Source organism: Petromyzon marinus, chromosome 62 (genome assembly GCF_048934315.1).
Source record: "Petromyzon marinus isolate PM22_M1 ecotype Great Lakes invasive population chromosome 62, UKy_Petmar_22M1.pri1.0, whole genome shotgun sequence".
Lineage (NCBI taxonomy): Eukaryota > Metazoa > Chordata > Hyperoartia > Petromyzontiformes > Petromyzontidae > Petromyzon > Petromyzon marinus.
Window position 1 is genome coordinate 5,804,763 of NC_133728.1, and position 16,536 is coordinate 5,821,298.

General features: G+C 53.5%; 1 protein-coding gene across 1 annotated transcript in view; it reads right to left on the minus strand.

Annotated features, from left to right (window-relative positions):
* Positions 1-16,536, minus strand: part of LOC116955856 (roundabout homolog 1-like) — a 435,354-nt gene that overhangs the window by 42,122 nt on the left and 376,696 nt on the right. Inside the window, exons 8-14 of the mRNA XM_076053760.1 lie at positions 15,375-15,502; positions 12,628-12,752; positions 11,764-11,935; positions 10,873-11,078; positions 8,601-8,682; positions 4,757-4,919; positions 2,693-2,862 (exon numbers count right to left, since the gene is read on the minus strand). Of these exons, the coding sequence (XP_075909875.1) occupies positions 2,693-2,862; positions 4,757-4,919; positions 8,601-8,682; positions 10,873-11,078; positions 11,764-11,935; positions 12,628-12,752; positions 15,375-15,502 (1,046 nt within the window). The remainder of the gene's footprint in view (positions 1-2,692; positions 2,863-4,756; positions 4,920-8,600; positions 8,683-10,872; positions 11,079-11,763; positions 11,936-12,627; positions 12,753-15,374; positions 15,503-16,536) is intronic.

A 16,536-nucleotide genomic window follows, 5' to 3' on the forward strand; every position in this document is an offset into this window, starting at 1 on the left:
GGACGACACGTAGACATACAGGCGGACAGGACGACACGTAGACATACAGGCGGAGAGGACGACACGTAGACATACAGGCGGGCAGGACGATTGGACGACAAAAAAAGAAGGAGCCGATGGATCGATGGATTCGTGGATGGCGTGGCTGAGGTCACACGCGGGGGGTTGAACTCAGGCCGGGGGGTCGGTCGATTGCCCCCGGGGATGGGGATTCACGGAACGACGACGGATTGGCAGGTGGCCGGGCGGCCGGACGAAGACGGGGAACGCGGACAGGCAGGGCGACCGGACGGACAGAACGCAAGCAAGAACAAAAAGCAAAAAACAAGGACGGAGCCGATGGGCAGATGGGCAGCCGGAGAGGGATGGACATACCAGGCTAGTGAGGGCGAACGCGCAGAGGCACAGACGCTCGAGGAGCAATGACCCGTTTACGATAATTTTTTTTTATTTAAAGCTTTCGTGAATACTGCAGGGATTCACATTCTTGGCTCTTTCGGCAAAGTCATTTTTTTATTTTCTTGCTGTGGTTTTCGCACCTGATGATGATTGCCAATTGTGTTGCAGTCGAAACAGCCGTGAGAATTTTACGGTGTTATATTTTTGTGTTACTTCATTGTTTCCCTTCCACGTGGTGACTTTACCGAAAGAACAAAGAATACGGTTTTCGGGTAATTCATCGCCGCCGCTGTTGGCCGTGAGTGGGCAATTGAACTCGCCGCCCGGGGGTTGGCAGGGCAGTACGCTGACCGCACACACACACACACACAGACACGCACGAAACAAAGATCCCCCCGTAGAGCTTTAACAGACTGTTGGGGCAAGCACTGGTCGCGAGGATCTATGAAGGCCGGCATGGCACGCGGGGTGGTCATAACCACGCCCGACCCGCCTTTGTCTTCCCAGTTGGCGATGTGTTTACACACCGCAAACAGGTCCTCATTTGAGGCCGAGTCGACCTAGAGGAGGCTCAGCACCGAGTCAGATCATCGCCACGAGTGGTGTTGGCCGTGAGCGGGAATCAAACCCGGGACGCCAGGATCGTAGCGCAGCGTAGTGCTGACCGCTACGGTACCACTCCCCACCACACACACACAGGTACACACACACCCCACATACATACATCCCATACACACACTACACACACCCCACACACTACACACACCCCACACACACCCCACACACCCCACACACACACACCCCACACACACACACCACACACACCCACACTCACACATCCCACACACACCCCACACACACCACACACACCCCACACACCACACACACACCACACACACCACACACACCCACACACCCCCCCCACACACCCCACACACACCCCACACACACCCCACACACCCCACACACACCCCACACACACACCCCACACACACACCCTACACACACACACCCCACACACACCCCACACCCACACACCCCCCCCACACACCCCACACACACCCCACACACCCCACACACACCCCACACACACACCCCACACACACACCCTACACACACACACCCCACACACACCCCACACACACTACACACACACCCCACACACCCCACACACACCCTACACACACACCCCACACACACACCCCACACACACCCCACACACACCACACCACACACCACACCACACACCCCACACCCCACCCCACACACACCCCACACACACACACCCCCCACACACACCCCACACACACCCCACACACCCCACACACACCCCACACACACACCCCACACACACACCCTACACACACACACCCCACACACACCCCACACCCACACACCCCCCCCACACACCCCACACACACCCCACACACCCCACACACACCCCACACACACACCCCACACACACACCCTACACACACACACCCCACACACACCCCACACACACTACACACACACCCCACACACCCCACACACACCCTACACACACACCCCACACACACACCCCACACACACCCCACACACACCACACCACACACCACACCACACACCCCACACCCCACCCCACACACACCCCACACACACACACCCCACACACACACCCCACACACACCCCACACACACCACACCACACACCACACCACACACCCCACACCCCACCCCACACACACCACACACACACACCACACACACACACCACACACCACACACCCCACACCCCACCCCACACACACCACACACACACACCACACACACACACCACACCCCACACACACCCCACACACACCCCACACCCCCCACACACACACACCACACACACCCCACACACACCCCACACCCCACACACACACCCCACACACACCCCACACACCCCACACACACACCACACACACCCCACACACACCCCACACACACCCCACCCACACACCCCACACCCCCCACACACACCCCACACACACACCCTACACACACACACCACACACACCCACACACACACTCCACACACACTACACACACACCACACACACCACACACACACCCCACACACACACCCCACACACACCCCACACACACACCCCACACACACCCCACACACACACCCCACACACACACCCCACACACACACCCCACACACACACACCACACACACCCACACACACACCACACACACCCACACACCCACACACCCCACACACACACCACCCACACACACACCCCACACACACCCCACACTCACCTTGCGTGTGCACGGGATCCGAGAGTGCGCTCGGCTGGCTGAGTCCGTGTGGGTTGGCGGCTCGGACGAGGAATATGTAGACGGAGTTGGATCGCAGGCCACGCACCACCAGGGTCGTGGTCTCCACCCCCTCGCCCACCGTCAGCCAAGCGCCACCCAGCGACTGGCTGCTTCCACGCGCAAACAGGCGCCACCGGCGTGTTTCACCAGCGCTAGTTGTAGTGTATAGTGTAGTGTAGTGTGTAGTGTATAGTGTAGTGTGTAGTAGTGTAGTGTAGTGTATAACGTAGTGTAGTGTGTAGTGTATAGTGTAGTGTAGTGTGTAGTAGTGTAGTGTGTAGTGTATAGTGTAGTGTAGTGTGTAGTAGTGTAGTGTATAGTGTAGTGTATAGTGTAGTGTATAGTGTAGTGTATAGTAGTGTAGTGTATAGTGTAGTGTATAGTGTAGTGTATAGTGTAGTAGTGTATAGTGTTGTAATGTATAGTGTAGTGTATAGTGTAGTAGTGTATAGTGTAGTGTATAGTAGTGTAGTGTATAGTGTCGTGTATAGTGTAGTAGTGTATAGTGTAGTGTATAGTGTAGTGTAGAGTGTAGTGTAGAGTGTATGGTGTAGTGTATAGCAGTGTAGTGTGTAGTGTAGTGTATAGTGTAGTGTATAGTAGTGTAGTGTATAGTGTAGTGTATAGTGTAGTGTAGAGTGTAGTGTAGAGTGTACGGTGTAGTGTATAGTAGTGTAGTGTGTAGTGGAGTGCATATTAGTGTAGTGTATAGTAGTGTAGTGTAAAGTGTATAGGAGTGTATAGTGTAGTGTATGGTAGTGTATAACAGTGTAGTGGATAGTAGTGTATAGTGTAAAGTAGTGTATAGTGTGGTGTATAGTAGTGTAGTATACAGTAGTGTAGTGGATAGTAGTGTATAGAGTAGTATATCGTAGTGTAGTGCTTAGTGTAATTTATAGTGGAGTGTATAGTGTATAGTAGTGCAGTGTTTAGTAGTGTAGTGCATAGTCGTGTATAAAGTGGTGTAGTGTATAGTGTAGTGTATAGTAGTGTAGTATATGGTAGTGTTGTGCATAGTGGTATAGTGTATGGTAGTTAGGGTACATATTAGTGTATAGTGTAGTGTATGTTGGACTTTTTTCGCACCATACGAAGCCAACCGCACTGATCGGAGTTGGAGGAGAGGGGGAAGCACAACTAAACACGGGATCAAACCCACAACCGGACGAGGGAGTTAACATCTCACCACCGTGATGATGATGATGAGAGAGAGACACGCAAACTCCAAATATACAGCAGCAGGCGTCGGGATCGGGATCAAACCCACGACCTCCTGTACACCAGGCGAGGTAGTTAACATCTCCTAGCCACCACGATGATGATGAGACAGAGAGAGACACGCAGACTCCAAATATACAGCAGCAGCAGGCGTCGTCAGGGTCGGGATCGAACCCACGACCTCCTGTACACCAGGCGAGGTAGTCAACATCTCATAGCCACCACGATGATGATGATGATGAGACAGAGAAAGAGAGAGAGACACGCAAACTCCAAATATACAGCAGCAGCAGCAGCAGGCGTCAGGGTCGGGATCGAACCCACAGACCTCCTGTACACCTGGCGAGGTAGTCAACATCTCCTAGCCACCACGATGATGATGATGATGATGAGACAGAGAAAGAGAGAGAGACACGCAAACTCCAAATATACAGCAGGCGTCAGGATCGGGATCGAACCCACAGACCTCCTGTACACCTGGCGAGGTAGTCAACATCTCCTAGCCACCACGATGATGATGATGATGAGACATTGAGAGAGAGAGACACGCAGACTCCAAATATACAGCAGCAGCAGCAGCAGGCGTCAGGGTCGGGATCGAACCCACAGACCTCCTGTACACCAGGCGAGGTAGTTAACATCTCCTAGCCACCACGATGATGATGATGAGACAGAGAGAGAGACACGCAGACTCCAAATATACAGCAGGCGTCGTCAGGGTCGGGATCGAACCCACGCCCTCCTGTACACCAGGCGAGGTAGTCAACATCTCATAGCCACCCACACCTGTAGGCTTCGACGACGTAGGAGGTGGTGGGCACGGGGCCGCTGGGTTGCCACGTGAGAGTGACGGAGGTTCGCGTGACCCCTGTGACCTCAGGCTTGCTGGGAGGAGAGGGGACCTTGCTGAGGTCAGCGGTGCGGCCCTGACCAATGAGACCCGTGTACTCTGGTGGGGGGGGGGGGGGGGGTAGGTGAGGGTGGTGGGGGGTAGGTGGAGGTACGGGATGGGAAGGGGAGAGGTGGGTGGGGTAGGTGGGGGGATGTATGCGACAGAGGGGAGGGGTATGGGGGGGGGAGTGTGGGGTCATTCAATCGAGACGATAGGCGGAGCTAGGCGTGAAGCAAACCAAGCAAAGGTTAAGCAGCCCAAGTAGCTCAAGAGTGGGGGGGGGTCCATTATAATCCATGGACCCCCCCCCCTCTCCTACAATTGACAAATCAGGAGGGGTACACCAACACCACTCATGCATCGAATTCACATCACAATTAACGAGCGGGCGAATCTATCTGATCGCCGGCTTGTCTGCACGTCTCTCATCTCACTACAACTTAAAGCTGAGACAAATATTTTTTTTTTTTACTTCACCAAGTAGGGAAGGCCCCCACTGATTTACGTAGCTGCGTTTCAGAGGCGACGAATGATGGCTCAACGACGCGGCTTCTTATCATCGTCATCATCATCACGCGCGAATTTATAGAAGCAGTCAAATACTCTGACCGCGTCACCGTCGATTCTAAACGTGGAGGGGGAAGACCGGAGGGAAGAAATCCACGTGACGGTGGACGGAGAGACACGCAAACTCCAAATATACTGAACATAAACAATGAACTTAGTTCATTTCTAGAGTTGAAGCTTTCGTGACTGCAAGGATCCACACTCTTTGGTTCTATTCGGTAAAGTCACGTCGGTAAAAATTAAGCAATCATTGGAAAGATGTTCTAAGTCAAACCAAACATTAAACTAATTAAATTTTGATTTAAAGCTTTCGTGACTGCAATAATTCATATTCTTAGTTTTTTCGGTAAAGTCACGTTGAAGAGAAACAACAAAATAATAAAATATATATAAAACAATTTTATTATTTTGTTGTTTCTCTTCAACGTGACTTTACCGAAAAAGCTAAGAATATTAAACTAATTTTCAATGGTACAGTATATTTTTTCAAGTAGTGGTATCCCAAACTTTCACAGCTGCTTAATTCTCTCCACACCCACATTATGTAAACTCCCCCTCCCCCTTGCACCTGGTCCATCATGGTCCCCCCCGTGCCTGGTCCATCATGGTCCATCATGTACCTCCTACGAACATCATGCTCATTTTTACGCTAATTCCTTTGTCAAAGCGTTTTGTTTCCTCCCACACAGCTTAAAGGACGCGACCTGGGCTTGGCTGTTTTCACTCCAACGCTGTCCTCATGACAGCACGGTCCCTCCACCTGATGAAGGCCACTTGTGTTGTGGCCGAAACGTCGTGATTTTTGTTGTTTTATTTTTTTACCTACGTGAACTTAGTTCATTGTTAGCAGGCAAGGCCCACTGAGCTATATAGCTCTTTTTCATAAGCAACCTGGCCACAAATGATAGCTCAACGAAGTGGCTTACCACGTGGACATTGACCGCAGCCATGAACTCTTAAACACTTGTTGATTATAAATGTGGAGGGAAAAATCGGAGGACCCGGATTAAAAAGCCAGGGTCGGGCCCACAAATGATAGCTCAACGAAGTTGCCTTACAGCATGGACATGTGTTGCAGCAAAATAATCTACATGAATAATACAGATGTCATGACGATAGAGCCGGCATGCGGTGTGAGGGGACTAGTGGCCACGGAAAGTAATGACAAGGAGGTCAGCCTACAGTGCGAATGGATTTGTGGCCACGGGAGGTAATAACAGGGGAATCAGTTGTGAGTGTGAAGGGACTGGTGGCCACGGGAAGTAATGACAGGGGAGTCAGTTGTGAGTGTGAGGGGACTGGTGGCTACGGGAGGTAATGACAGGGGAGTCAGTTGTGAGTGTGAAGGGACTGGTGGCCACGGGAGGTAATGACAGGGGAGTCAGTTGTGAGTGCGAAGGGACTGGTGGCCACGGGAGGTAATGACAGGGGTATCAGTTGTGAGTGAAGGGACCGGTGTCCACGGGAGGTAATGACAGGGGAGTCAGTTGTGAGCACGAAGGGACTGGTGGCCACGGGAGGTAGTGACAAGGGTATCAGTTGTGAGTGTGAATGGACTAGTGGCCACGGGAGGTAATGACAGGGGAGTCAGTTGTGATTGCGAAGGGACTGGTGGCTACGGGAAGTAATGACAGGGGAGTCAGTTGTGAGTGTGAAGGGACTGGTGGCTACCGGAGGTAGTGGCAGGGGAGTCAGTTGTGAGTGCGAAGGGACTGGTGGCCACGGGAGGTAATGACAGGGGAGTCAGCTGTGAGTGTGAAGGGACTGTTGGCCACGGGAGGTAGTGACAGCGGTATCAGTTGTGAGTGTGAAGGGACTGGTGGCCACGGGAGGTAATGACAGGGGAGTCAGTTGTGAGTGAAGGGACCGGTGGCCACGGGAGGTAATGACAGCGGTATCAGTCGTGAGTGCCAAGAGATCGGTGGCTACGGGAATGTTCGAGAAGGGGGCGTGGTCAGGCGACGGAAGAGGACGGTGGAGTCCAGAGTCAGCGAGAATGGTCGAGAAGGGGGGCGTGGCCTCGTGTTGCTATATAAGGGGGGAGATGCGTGCGAGACTCGGGGCTGTCGGGGTGTGGATCTCCGCCCGATGTCAAGTGAACGTGTCTTCGGTGAAGTGCCATCTCAGGAGAAGTGTCTCAAGTCGTCATTACACAGAGATTAGTAAGCTGCTGGAGCTGTGCATTTTAAAATCATCGAAATTGAAAAAAATAATATTTATAACTCGCTTGTTGTTATTGTTGTTGTTTAGTTTGTTGTGACTGCACCCCACCCCGCACCTCCGATTAGCGCGGTTGGACTACGTAGGGTGCGCGAAAGATGGTTCAACATGAATCTTTTCATATCTCCTGCTCTTGCGACCTGTAATGTGTGCGTTGTTTGCCAGGGAACCGATGATTTGGTTGATGAAATCCGATTCAAGAGTTTGCAGGGGACTTCAAAATAAAATGAACTCTCTCATCGGTCTCTCTCACCTCTCTCTCTCATTTCTCTCTCATCTCTCTCATCTCTCTCATCTCTCTCTCTCATCTCTCTCATCTCTCTCTCATCTCTCTCTCATCTCTCTCTCATCTCTCTCATCTCTCTCTCATCTCTCTCTCATCTCTCTCATCTCTCTCTCTCTCATCTCTCTCATCTCTCTCAGCTCTCTCTCATCTCTCTCTCTCATTTCTCTCTCTTATTTCTCTCTCATCTCTCTCTCATCTCTCTCTTTCTATCATCTCTCTCTTTCTCTCATCTCTCTCTCATCTCTCTCTCATCTCTCTCATCTCTCTCATCTCTCTCATCTCTCTCATCTCTCTCATCTCTCCCTCATCTTTCTTTCATCTCTCTCTCATCTCTCTCTCATCTCTCTCATCTCTCTCTCATCTCTCTCATCTCTCTCATCTCTTTCTCATCTCTTTCATCTCTCTCTCATCTCTCTCTCATCTCTCTCTCATCTCTCTCATCTCTCTCTCTCATCTCTCTCATCTCTCTCTCATCTCTCTCATCTCTTTCTCATCTTTTTCATCTCTCTCTCATCTCTCTCTCATCTCTCTCTCATCTCTCTCTCCCTCGTCTTCTCCCATCTTCGTGACGGGCAGTCGCCAACGCCACCCCCCCCCGCCCCCCCCCCGCCCACCCGCCCCCCCCCCCCGCCCCCCCCGCCCCCCCCCGCCCCCCCGCCCCTCACCCTTCACGTCCACGAAGGCCACGGCGCTCGTCTCCCCGTGCACGTTGGCGGCCACGCACGTGTACGGCCCCGCATCCTCCGGCTGCGCAAGGGGGGATAGACGCGGCAGGAGGGAGAGGGGGTTAGAGGGGCTTGGAGGGGGTTAGAAGGGGGTTAGAGGGGCTTGGAGGGGGTTAAAGGGGCTTGGAGGGGGTTAGAGGGGGTTAGAGGGGCTTGGAGGGGGTTAGAAGGGGGTTAGAGGGGCTTGGAGGGGGTTAAAGGGGGTTAGAGGGGCTTGGAGGGGCTTGGAGGGGGTTAGAGGGGGTTAGAGGGTCTTGGAGGGGGTTAGAGGGGGTTAGAGGGTCTTGGAGGGGGTTAGAGGGGGTTAGAGGGGGTTAGAGGGGGTTAGAGGGGCTTGGAGGGGGTTAGAGGGGGTTAGAGGGGGTTAGAGGGGGTTAGAGGGGCTTGGAGGGGGTTAGAGGGGCTTGGAGGGGGTTAGAGGGGGTTAGAGGGGGTTAGAGGGTCTTGGAGGGGCTTGGAGGGGGTTAGAGGGGCTTGGAGGGGGTTAGAGGGGGTTAGAGGGGGTTAGAGGTGCTTGGAGGGGGTTAGAGGGGCTTGGAGGGGGTTAGAGGGGGTTAGAGGGGCTTGGAGGGGCTTGGAGGGGGTTAGAGGGGGTTATAGGGGGTTAGAGGGGGTTAGAGGGGGTAGGGGCTAGCGGGTAGAGACACGAGGAAGAGGGTGCAAGGATGGTGGGCAGCAGTGCCAGATTATTATCGTCGTAGCAAAAGGAGCTACATATGTAGTAGCTGTAGTAGCTACTACATATGTTGTAGTAGCTACTACATATGTAGTAGCTACTACTACATATGTAGTAGCTACTACATATGTAGTAGTAGCTACTACATATGCACACTTTCAAGGGCCTCCACGCTAAACGCTTTCAAGCTATCAATTCCGGTTTCAGTGATTCTGCACTTGCTCTATTACTATAGTACTATACTGCCCTTCAACTTTTACAAACGACCGGGTGTTTAAGGTTAGCGATTTGTTCGTATTGTCCGGCTGTATTGCAAATGAAAAAAAAATACAATTATATACGATGCAAGTAAAAAAATGTGTGTTTTAATATTTACGTGTGTTTTTTATTTAGTGCCCCTTCATAACATATACTACAGGCACCGTACTAGCTTCATCTGGCACTGGTGGGTAGGGAGTTATTGTCATCATCATCATCCTCATCGTGCCAGTTCGAACTATTTCAGCTCCATTTGATTCTCGATTATCCGGCCACCGTGCGATTATCCGGCCGCATCAAAAATTACCCGGATCGGTCGCCAGGACCGAGCCCGTGATATCGGCGATACCGGCACAAGCCGCCCCAAAGGCTGTAAACCCAGTCCCGGCTATCGGCGTCGCTACGCTTGATTTCGGTCTAAAATATTGAATACGGTACATTAGTGCGCATGCATAATGTACGTTGATTCATTTGTCCACACCCCACCCCTAACGCCACTTCGCGCGCATGGAGAGTGCGCGAAGTGTTGTCATCACATCTACGCCTCTTTTTAAGGTATCGAAACACGTGGGCTTGTCCACAATTCTGGCTGTCACCTGATGAAGCTGGTTGCAAATTACCGGTGAAACTTCATAACCCCGATTGTAAATGTCGTGGCTTGGCTCTCCAACACACCGGTTAGTGCTGTAGTGGTAACGAATTGGCCACGTTCCTGTTCAAGTGAGACATCCTTACTGATTGGCTGTGTCGGGTGGTGGCGGGTTTAACGACACATTTACTCATTTCCGCGATATAACCCAACAAGAACCTGCATTTTGGATGATATTGGTCGCGACGAACCCACGACATTCAGAATCTGAGTACGACGTTTCGCCTGTAATTACAACCAGCATCATCAGGTGGCAGCCACATTGATGCCGCCTGATGGTGCCGGTTGTAACTACTGGCGAAACGTCATACTCAGATTGAAAATGTCGTGGATTTTCTCTCCAACGCACAACCGGTGTGCCGTACTAGCAACGAATTGGCATGTTCATTTTAATTGGCCCTGTGAGGGGTGGTGGCGGGTTTAATGATACATTTACATATTTAAGCGATCTAACCCAAAAAAAAAAATAACGTCAAGTGACTCGTTATGACGTCGCCACCGGCTCACGTGACTCGTTATAACGTCACCGCGGGGACCACGTGACTCATGCCATGTGAGACCCGTGATGACGTCACCGTGGGGATCACGTGACCCGTTACAACGTCGCCACCGGCGATCAGGTGACTCGCCTTGACGTCGCTCAATTGCACCACGCCCTCGTCGGGCTCCGTGACCCGCGGGTCGAGGGTGAAAGTTCGCGAGCCGCCCCTCAGCCAATGGACGGCGGGCGGCGGGGCCCCGACCGCCCGGCAGACCAATCGCACGCTGCCGCCCACCAGCGCCGTGTGGTTGCTGGGCGACTGGAGGATGAGTGGCAGGGGGCGTTCGCTTAGGCCTTGGGGGGGTGGGGCATTGGGGTTGTTGAAAGGGGGGGGGGGGCGTGTGGGGGTGGGGGGCATGAGGGTGTAGGGGGGTTAGGGGGCATGATGGTGTTGGAGGGGGGTGTGGAGGGTGGGGGCCATGGGGGGGGGTTGGGGGGATGTGGGGGTGGGGCGCAGGGGGGGAACGTTTGTCAGCATCATCAGCGGCATCATCATCAGCATCAGCGGCATCATCATCATCATCAGCGGCATCATCATCAGCAGCATCATCATCAGCATCAGCAGCATCAGTGGCATCATCATCAGCATCAGCGGCATCATTGACATCAGCAGCATCATCATCATCAGCATCAGCGGCATCATCGGCATCAGCGGCATCATCATCGCCTCTGACATTAGAACTGCTTTGTCGTGTGCGTTGAGAGTTGTAGTCCCTTCCTCTGCACCTCCGATTAGCGCGCTGGGCCACGCATGGCGCGAAAGAAGTCCAACGTATGGGTGCATCAGCGTACCCAATACGAGATGTCCCTTCGCCACGGATGTGAGACCCCCTGGTTCCGTCCCAGCTTCTCCTGCTCCGACTACCGTGGGTGAAGCCCTCCCCGCCCAGGTCTCCCTTTTCTCCACCCACCCACCAACCCCCAACCCCCCACCCCCCCCCAACCCCCACCACCCCCCCACCCCACCCCCCCCCCGTACCATCGGCCACCTCCAGGACGGCCTTGGCCAGGACGCTCCCGGCCACGCTGAGCGCCTGGCAGCTGTAGGAGGCGGCGTCCGTGAGCCGCACGTCCACGATGGACAACTCCCCGCTCTGCGACACCGAGTAGCGGCTGCCCGGCTGGGGGGGCTGGTTCGGGAACAGCAGCGTCTGGAGTGGGGGGCACGTGGCGGGGGGGGGGGCAGTGGTGGGGGGCACGGAGACACCCCAGGGTCAGGGTCTTGAACGGAGCGTCTCAGCATAGCGGAGGGGGCGTCTGCGTGTCTCTCTGTGTCTGTCTGTGCCAGGCTGGGTTCACCATGGCCGTGTCACAGGCGCAGAGATGACGGTGCTGAGATCTGTGGTCACGTGACGTGAGTCTGGGTGTCTGTCTGTGCCAGGCTGGGTTCACCATGGCCGTGTCACAGACGCGGAGATGACGGTGCTGAGATCTGTGGTCACGTGATGTGAGTCTGGGTGTCTGTCTGTGCCAGGCTGGGTTCACGATGGCCGTGTCACAGGCACGGAGGTTGATGGTGCTGAGATTTGTGGTCACGTGACGTGAGTCTGGGTGTGTGTCTGTCTGTGCCAGGCTGGGTTCACGATGGCCGTGTCACAGACACAGAGGATGATGGTGCTGAGATCTGTGGTCACGAGATGTGAGTCTGGGTGTCTGTCTGTCTGTGCCAGGCTGGGTTCACCATGGCCTTGTCACAGACGCGGAGGTTGACGGTGCTGAGATTTGTGGTCACAGGACGGGAGTCTGGGTGTGTGTCTGTCTGTACCAGGCTGGGTTCACGATAGTCACGTGGTATGCACCGGGGTGGGAGGGAGGGGGGTGAGGGGTGGAGGGTGGTGCCGACCTGCCCGCCGTCGCGTCTCCAGAAGACAGCGGGCGGAGGGTTCCCAGTGGTCTCGCAGCGGAAGGAGACGCTGTGACCCACCACGGCCACCTGGTCCCTGGGTCGGACCACGAAGCGCGGGGGAGCTGCCGGTGGTGGTGGTTGGGGGGGGGGGGTACCAATGAGATTGGAGACAATGAGATGGGAGACAATGAGATGGGAGACAATGAGATGAGAGACAATGAGATGGGAGACAGCGAGGCAGGGAGACAATGAGATGGGAGACAATGAGATGGGAGCCAATGAGATGGGAGACAATGAGATGGGAGACAATGAGATGGGAGACAATGAGATGGGAGACAATGACATGGGAGACAATGAGATGGGAGACAGGGAGATGGGAGACAATGAGATGGGAGACAATGAGATGGGAGACAATGAGATGGGAGACAATGAGATTGGAGACAATGAGATGGGAGACAATGAGATGGGAGACAATGAGATGGGAGACAGCGAGGCAGGGAGACAATGAGATGGGAGACAATGAGATGGGAGACAGGGAGATGGGAGACAATGAGATGGGAGAGAATGAGATGGGAGACAATGAGATGGGAGACAATGAGATGGGAGACAATGAGATGGGAGACAATGAGATGGGAGACAGGGAGCCAGGGAGACAATGAGATGGGAGACAATGAGATGGGAGACAATGAGATGGGAGACAATGATATGGGAGACAATGAGATGGGAGACAATGAGATGGGAGACAATGAGATAGGAGACAATGAGATGGGAGACAATGAGATGGGAGACAATGAGATGGGAGACAATGAGATGGGAGACAATGAGATAGGAGACAGGGAGCCAGGGAGACAATGAGATGGGAGACAATGAGATGGGAGACAATGAGATGGGAGACAGGGAGCCAGGGAGACAATAAGATGGGAGCCAGGGAGCCAGGAAGACAATGAGATGGGAGACAATGAGATGGGAGACAATGAGATGGGACACAATGAGATGGGAGACAATGAGATGGGAGACAATGAGATGGGAGACAATGAGATGGGAGACAATGAGATTGGAGACAATGAGATGGGAGACAATGAGATGGGAGACAATGAGATAGGAGACAATGAGATGGGAGACAATGAGATGGGAGACAATGAGATGGGAGACAGGGAGCCAGGGAGACAATAAGATGGGAGCCAGGGAGTCAGGAAGACAATGAGATGGGAGACAATGAGATTGGAGACAATGAGATGGGAGACAATGATATGGGAGAAAATGAGATGGGAGACAATGAGATGGGAGACAATGAGATGGGAGACAATGAGATGGGAGACAATGAGATGGGAGACAATGAGATGGGAGTCAATGAGATGGGAGACAATGAGATGGGAGACAATGAGATGGGAGACAATGAGATGGGAGACAATGAGATAGGAGACAATGAGATGGGAGACAGGGAGACAATGAGATGGGAGATAATGAGATGGGAGACAATGAGATGGGAGACAATGAGATGGGAGACAATGAGATGGGAGACAATGAGATAGGAGACCGGGAGCCATGGAGACAATGAGATGGGAGACAATGAGATGGGAGACAGGGAGCCAGGGAGACAATGAGATGGGAGACAATGAGATGGGAGACAATGAGATGGGAGACAGGGAGCCAGGGAGACAATAAGATGGGAGACAATGAGATGGGAGACAATGAGATGGGAGACAATGAGATGGGAGACAATGAGATGGGAGACAATGAGATGGGAGACAATGACATGGGAGACAATGAGATTGGAGACAATGAGATGGGAGACAATGAGATGGGAGACAATGAGATAGGAGACAATGAGATTGGAGACAATGAGATGGGAGACAATGAGATGGGAGACAATGAGATGGGAGACAGGGAGCCAGGGAGACAATAAGATGGGAGCCAGGGAGCCAGGAAGACAATGAGATGGGAGACAATGAGATTGGAGACAATGAGATGGGAGACCATGATATGGGAGACAATGAGATGGGAGACAATGAGATGGGAGACAATGAGATGGGAGACAATGAGATAGGAGACAATGAGATGGGAGCCAGGGAGCCAGGAAGACAATGAGATGGGAGACAATGAGATTGGAGACAATGAGATGGGAGACAATGATATGGGAGACAATGAGATGGGAGACAATGAGATGGGAGACAATGAGATGGGAGACAATGAGATGGGAGACAATGAGATGGGAGACAATGAGATGGGAGACAATGAGATGGGAGACAATGAGATGCGAGACAATGAGATGGGAGACAGAGAGGCAGGGAGACAATGAGATGGGAGACAATGAGATGGGAGACAATAAGATGGGAGACAATGAGATGGGAGACAATGAGATGGGAGACAATGAGATGGGAGACAATGAGATGGGAGACAGAGGCCATCACGTTACATGGTGTGCATACACGTGCTGAGTGTACACGTGCTGAGTGTACACGTGCTGAGTGTCCGCGTGGTGAGTGTCCACGTGGCGAGTGTACACGTGGCGAGTGTATACGTGGTGTGTGAGTGGTGAGTGTGTACACGTGCTGAGTGACCACGTGGTGAGTGAGTGTACACGTGCTGAGTGTGTGACCACGTGGTGTGTGAGTGCTGAGTGAGTGACCACGTGGTGTGTGAGTGGCCACGTGGTGTGTGAGTGACCACGTGGTGTGTGAGTGACCACGTGGTGAGTGAGTGACCACGTGGTGAGTGAGTGACCACGTGGTGAGCAGCGTCACCGTGCACGGTGAGCGTGGCTGAGGCCTCGGCTCGCCCCACGATGTTCTCCGCGATGCAGGAGTACGCCCCCTCGTCGCCACTCGCGATCCGCCGCAGCCGCAGAGTGTGCTCCTCCACGATCTCGTGCCTGCGCAAACGCAATCGCCGCAATCCGCACAATCACTGCAATCACCGCAATCACAGCAACCGCACAATCACCGCAATCACCGCAACGGCACAACAACACGTCTATGGGAGGGTGGGGAGGTCTAGGTGTGTGTGGACGGTGTGTGTGTGTGTGTGGATGGTGTGTGTGTGTGTGTGGACGGTGTGTGTGTGTGTGGTGTGTGTGTGTGGACGGTGTGTGGTGTGTGTGTGTGGACGGTGTGTGTGTGTGGCATCTGTGTCCACCACAGGGGCTAATGGGGAGCGGTGGTGTAGCGGTTAGCGCGCTGCGTTATGAACCTGGCGACCCGGGTTCGATTCCCGCTCACGGCCAACACCAGTGACGATTATCTGAACCGGTCCCGGGCCTCCCCTAGGTCGACTCAGCCTCAAATGAGTACCTGGTGCGGTGTGTAAATATCGCCACTAGGGAGACAAAGGCGGTCGGGCGTGGTGCTGGCCACCCACCCCCTCGTGTGTGGTGCCGGGCTTCATTTGTGCAGCATCGCTACCAGCACTTGCCCCGAACGTCTGTTGAGGCTATACGGGGGATCTTTGTCTTTGTGGTGCTGGCCACCCACCCCCTCGTGTGCCGTTCTGGCCTTCATAGGTGCTCGCTAACAGCACTTGCCCCTACAGTCTGTTAAGGCTATATGGGGGATCTTTTTTGTGGATATTGTGTGTGTGTTTGGACGGTGTGTGTGTGTGTGTGTAAAAGTGTGTGTAAGTGTGTGTCCGCCAAAACAACCCCCTACCTCCTCGCGGTGCCGGACGGGCAACTCTGTCGTGGACAGTGCTGTGGGGGGAGGTACAATTTCGATTGGCTCCTCCCCTCATGGCGTCTGTGTCCACCACAGGGGCTAAACGGGGGCTCTGGACGGTTGCGAGGGGCTGGTAACCCCTCCACCTTCAATTAATTAACACTAAACCGCTAATTAAGTATATAACTAATAAACTTGTGCCGGAAGCCCCGGGGGGCCAGGCGTCTATGACGTCTCCTGGCCAAACCCCAATTGG